The sequence below is a fragment of the Cibotium barometz genome, chromosome 8 (assembly GCF_041138505.1).
Source record: "Cibotium barometz isolate CiBa-2024 chromosome 8, ASM4113850v1, whole genome shotgun sequence".
Classification (NCBI taxonomy): Eukaryota; Viridiplantae; Streptophyta; class Polypodiopsida; order Cyatheales; family Cibotiaceae; genus Cibotium; species Cibotium barometz.
The window spans coordinates 13,420,656-13,426,655 of record NC_141053.1 but is presented as its reverse complement, the minus strand read 5'-3'; the positions used below and the strand labels follow the sequence as shown (position 1 = coordinate 13,426,655).

The following is a 6,000-nucleotide window of genomic DNA, read 5'->3' as shown; positions in this document are numbered from 1 at the left end:
TCCAGACTTTTTCCGTTCTAAATATTTACAAACAATTTGATGGTTTTTGCTTTAGAGAGAGAAAAAGAAAGCAAGCTATATTTATGCCCTTAAAAAACCGAAATGAGTCTACAAGATTGAGAGGTACTATAATAAATCAATGAAATGGCTAAACCATGGAAAATAAAGCTAATAAAACTAGATGCATGTAAAGATGATAATGTGAATACTACATTACAAGGTAGTCGTGAGGAGTCACTCTATCAAGATGACCTATAAACTATCTACATCCATCGCTCAAGGGGAGGCATCCTTGTGTCTATGAAGAACCTGTCCAATCTTGAGCTGCCACATGCAGGGATGTCTGGATCTGATGGGCCTCAGACATATAATGCCATGTTTCTAGTGTGCTATATTCAGTGTAACTTCTAGAAGTTGCAGTAACTCCTAGATGGAGAGAGAGAGAGAGAGAGAGAGAGAGAGAGAGGAAGAAGAAGAAGAAGAAGGATGCAGCCTACAAAACCCCATCATGTACGTACACATACTAAACAAAAATGGTAAATGAAAGAGAATAGTATCTATGCAATGTATGTGAGACGTCCTATACTGTAAGTAGTTCTATGCAATGTGATGCTCCGTTGAGAGTGGCAGCAATGATGAGTATCTATGGGAATTGTATGTTTGGGTGGGGGTGGGGGAAGACAGAGAGAGAGAGAAAGAAAATGGCAGCAATAACGAGTATCTATTATGTTGGTGGTTGGGGGGGGGGGTGGGGGGGATGGAAAGGGAGAGGAGAGAGATCTATGATTGTTGAAATAAATTCACAACTTCAGATACACTCTGGAGCTCGGGGATGTCTAGTCCTCTTTACAGATTTCAAAATGTAGGGCTCATTGTGAAGAAAAATAAGGCAATTGACAGTGTAGTGGTATAGAAATCCCATGCAATGGAGAGTGTTGGACCTTCTGTTTTGAAAAATTTAGGAAAAATAAGCCGACGCCATGCCTTGTCAAATGAATGTTACTATACCAGTATTGACTTCGAGACAGAACCTCTGTGAAGACCTATTTAGACAGTACAAAACTTGGTTACATTTTACAAAATTGATTTTATTTTACACCCTGGCAATGACACTCACATGATGTCATGGAAGACTGCAATTCACGAATACTCCTAACTAACAGGTGAGAGTGTCAACTGGTGAGGCTGCAACACACTTTGCACAAGATCAATAACCTTCTTATTGCGGCGACAGACATCTGAAAGCTCTTCAAGTGAGTTCCTAAGAGCAGGTGACTCTGTACCAGAAGCTGCTGATGCTATAGCCTGCAAAAATGCCTTTTGTTCTTCATCTGTAGCTACTGTTGAAGGGATGAGACGGACAACATCTTGAGCCCACTGCACAGCTTGCACCCCATAGATCCGTGCAAGTGATAACAATACTCCCATTACCTGTCAGGTAGCACATACGTTTAATGACCACCGAGTCTGCATGGCCTCCACAAGGAAACAAAAGGGGAGGTGGAGAAACTGAAGGCTGTGATATCTACACTCTTTACCTCATCCACTCTTGATTCAGGAAGAGCTCCAACCAAAGCACCAATAAGGATTCTACAAAGCGTAAGCCCTCTTGGCAACAAGATGGAGTCAAGAATGTCTTTGTATTGCTTTCCAGCTACCGAGTTATACAGATGAAGTAAGTCTGTAAAGAAGGTGAGAAGAGAACAACATGCCTCCCTGGATCAACGTCAAAGGAGAGGATTTGTCAATAAAATGGCAGAGAGACTAGACCAATACAACCCTTACACAATAGAAGGGACCCCCCATCAAGAGGAGATCTATGCGAGCTCACCTGTGCTGAATGGTGACCCCTGTCATGGCACAATCAACTAGAGAGGGAAAGACGGGGCTGGGAACCAGCAGATGAGGGCAATATCTTGTACATCTCGATGCCAGCAGAAAGCAATCATCAGCAACATCTGGGTGTGATGTAAACCTCTGCAAGCAGCCATAAATAATCCTTCTATCGTAGAATCCTACTACAGTGGGATTAGAAAAAACCAAAAACAAAGAACCCGATTGAAGTTCATAATATGGCAAGCTTACCTCCATGCTTGACAACACATTGATGGTCTGTCCAAATAGTACCATAATCAAGTTTCCTAAGTAAGCAGCACAGGACTGATCACCAGAAAACACCTGCAATAAAGATGAATCAAGAACTCATGGCTGGTCAAAAGGTTATCAAAAAGCTCAGAACTCTCCCTGAATTCCATCATTATCTCCTGACTCAGCTCATTTCCTTTCTCCTGCCTAAAGGGAAGTTCTTCTCAGCAACGACCAGTAGCATGCATGTACAAGCTTTATCTGAGTGCTGTCCTATTGACCTTCTGCTGCCTCCCATCCCTTCTGCCAGTCCTTTCATCCAGTCCCCTATCCACGGCTGCTTCTTGACCCCTATTCCTAGTCCTGCTGAACCTCCCTCTGCTGTTACGCTCTTCCACACTTCAACCCACTCTAAAAAAGAGGACCTAATCAGAACGTTCAACACTAGGCGAACAATTTGAAAAGGAGCTCTTCTAGGTATCTAAGTTGAATGACAGTATTAATGAGAAGACAGTTTTTTAGAATGACACCTATTTGTTCCTTTGCTTGACTCCCGTGTGTGGACAAACAAATATATTTGTGTTCAATCTTAGTAAACTCGCCACATTTCTCTGTTTCAAGCTGCTGCTTGGATTCCCTAACCTTCATACCACAACTAATAAAGTATCTGCTGCTCCAAAGATGAGGGCATACCACAAAGTAAATCATGATATTGAGAACCTGCATGGTGTGCCTTTGCAGGACTACGAGATAAGCCAATGATTTGCACAGGCTTTTGTGCACACTCATAGAGTAGGGAAATGTTCTCACCTTTATTACTTCACTAGCCAAGTATAGAAAACATGATTGGTGATGTTGCTGAAACTGCCCTTGCACTTCCTCTAGGAGAGCTCCAACTATGTCACCCAAAAACCTCCCACAGATTCTTACCTGAACCATCAAAAAACACTGTGATGCACAATTGTTTTTCAAGCTTGTTGTAAGATGTTAGAAACTGCTCTTACAAGGCATTAAATGGATTGCTTACAAAAGGGGCCAAGCTCAACTTGAACGAGGCACTACAAAAGGGGAAACGTAAGGAGGAGAAAGGAGCTTGTTGGGGGTGGGGTTTTGAGGAGGAAGGGGAACTTAAAAACCTGCTTAAGGAAAATGGCCAAAATGCCTGTTTCTGAAAGGGACATGAATGAAACAGATGAAGTGCAACTCAAGGATTCCCCAATACCGTTGTTTCTCGATGACATTGGGAACTGCCTTTCAAAATTCACATACATAAGAAGATGGTGTTGCGACTGTCAAAATCCGCTTTGTAGTGCCATAGTAGGAGGTGAGTATTATTGCTCTTATGCTGTAGAAGCATACATGAACGTGGGTAGATGGGAAGGTTTCATGTATTGGTCCCTCCCTTTTGGCAGAAAGCACAAGAAAGGTTCACAAGGAAAAGGAGCCATTGAGTATACTCAATCATGAGATAATTACAGGACAGTTTAAGTGACGTCGATGCTGGCCTTCATAAAAATCTGCTTAGATGGGGCTGAATGCATGGATTTTGACAGTGGTATGCCGTCACCTCAGATAAGTAGCCTATTTAACATGGAACACACATATACCAACACCAACTGTATCGGGTGCCAATTAGGCTTTGTTTTTCAAATGCTTTTGCCACCGTCTTGTGCAAGTATAACGAACTAGCTGCATTAACCCTCTCCTGTACAATTTGTCCTTTGCTGGGCTACTCTGAAGTTTAATGTACGCAGGGGCTCATATACCCTGCTGATTTCCCCTATTCTGGTATCCAGGTTGGCCAGCAGTTGGGCTTCTGGTTGCCCTGAAATAGAAAAAGCCTATGCCCATGGGAAGCTGCCTATCAGCTGCAATACCATGCTTTCTGAATCTGCTATCCATGGTGCTGCAGCTGACTGGCATGAGAGATCTCTGAACTCTCTTACCTCTCCCTCCAGTGTTTGGTATCTCACTCTGGTACTCCCCTTCCTAGACCTGCAATCCATGTCCATTGTCCACTCACCTTGCTGTCCCATATGGCCATCTTACCTACCGGTATAGGGCTCATGCTACAGCCTATTCAGCTCTACCAATCTAGCCCAATACGTCCCACATGCAGTTCTAAGGAGGCAGTGATGCATATGATAGGAGCATCATGTCGAATCATAGAAACATAAAAGCTCAAAGCACAATGCTGCTTCTTTTTTTTGGTTCAAGATTAGATTCCAATCCAGGTTCTGCTGCCTTATTTCATTAGTTAATCACTTGACTTAAAGATCAAATAACTAAAAAGAACATTCTAAAAGCTTTGACGTTCATTTTGATGCAAGCACATTGTTATCATGCATTCACTTACAGCATATTTACAGAGACGACAGAGACGCTCCATTGTCCGCATGTCAGAAGCCTTCCTGTACAGAAACAGCCAGCAAACCATAGATTTAGGTTGCATTACTTCCCCAATATAAAGGCTTCATTCTATACTGACAAAAACGGGTATATTTTAAAAATTTCTGGGACAAGTCATCTCTTTCTCATTATCACATCCAGGCCTGTGGGTCCGGAAGAGAAGGAAAAAAGCAAGGGTCCACAAGGCAAATGATATTGCACATATTATTTCAACAGCTCAGTGTGTATATACACTTCATACACCATAAAAAAAGGCATATGCTTTCTGTCCTCCAATACAAACTATAAATTGATGAGAACTAAAGAAAGTGCTTACTGAAGAAAAACATTCTTCAACAACGGCCATAATTTTCTGAACGCATTTGCAAGAGGCTCTGGATGGTTGACATATCTGGAGGAAAAAATATTCAGTTAGCAAATGATAATCCTTTTGACATGGGTAGCCGGTTATCTTTTTGCATTGCTCACCGATATACATTTGCCAGTCGATCAATGGTAATAGTGTAACTGCTTGAGCTTAAATGCTGTGCAGACCCAGATTGTTGAGCCTCTGTAACCACTTGCTGAAAGGTTCCAAAGTTGGTTAGACACATAAAGCAACAGTTTGAGAAAGAATATTTTCTAAAACAAAGAATGCCAGATATAGATTATCCAGAAAAGAGTTTATACTTGTAGCGATGTAGCTAACGGCAGACACAAGGCTTCCAACACTTGAGGAGTCTGCTCCAATGGGATAGCACTAACCACCATACTGCAAGAACAATCAAGGGTGATGGATGACAACTCCTCAAGCACGTGCATGAGGAGGCAATGCACAAGGCCCAGCAAAAGGTTAAAGTAGCCCAGGATCAGAAATAAGGAACTTCTTTGGAAGAGAGAGAATTGAAAAGCTCTTTGACTCTAACTTACAAATCATATTCACAGGGAAATCTTTCCGACAATCTCAATTATGCATGTCTTCACTGTGCAAACAAGTTTATTTTTGGCTTCTATTTTTTAGCTTGGTCTACCAAGTGTGGCCATTACCAAGTTCCTGGGCACACAATTTCCAGTGTTGACACCCCCCACAGAAATGCATGGCCCTTTCCCAAACAACTGGAGAGTTCCCCTCTGCACCCCCATTTCAGGTCTTGTTTATGTCAAATGATTTACATTCTTTAATCTATCTTCTTGGCAACTGGGCCATCACAAAACTCTAATCAAACACTTAAATAGTGGGATCAAGTGATCCAAAGCATACAGCTTTGGGATATGTGTGCCATCTGTGTAGGTCTAGCGTCAAGTTTATGATGGTGCTCCAAATGTCATTACCAGACAGGCATCCCATCTATGGTCTTTGTAAGTATATTGAGCACGTTGGAGACTGAGGGCTTATTGTGACTCGCGCCAGCTCCTGAGGAGGTGCATGCCTGTTTCAATTTATCCCTTCATTTGTATCATACATCACCAAAGCGTAGTCACATGGTAGAAATTATCAATAATTTGGCTTTCTTTTGCTACAATTAT

At 42.1% G+C, this 6,000-nt stretch overlaps 1 protein-coding gene across 4 annotated transcripts in view; it reads right to left on the bottom strand.

The window, feature by feature from the left end:
• Positions 1-788: 788 nt before the first annotated feature.
• Positions 789-6,000, bottom strand: part of MOS14 (ARM repeat superfamily protein) — a 66,608-nt gene continuing 61,396 nt past the window's right edge. For all 4 annotated transcript variants that reach the window (XM_086801324.1, XM_086801325.1, XM_086801326.1 and 1 more), the window contains 9 exons: positions 5,164-5,245; positions 4,963-5,057; positions 4,811-4,885; positions 4,442-4,496; positions 2,896-3,015; positions 2,086-2,178; positions 1,832-1,977; positions 1,539-1,716; positions 789-1,431 (listed from right to left, as the gene is read on the bottom strand). In XM_086801324.1, coding sequence (XP_086657450.1) covers positions 1,153-1,431; positions 1,539-1,716; positions 1,832-1,977; positions 2,086-2,178; positions 2,896-3,015; positions 4,442-4,496; positions 4,811-4,885; positions 4,963-5,057; positions 5,164-5,245 — 1,123 coding nt within the window. In that variant the 3' untranslated portion in view covers positions 789-1,152. The remainder of the gene's footprint in view (positions 1,432-1,538; positions 1,717-1,831; positions 1,978-2,085; positions 2,179-2,895; positions 3,016-4,441; positions 4,497-4,810; positions 4,886-4,962; positions 5,058-5,163; positions 5,246-6,000) is intronic.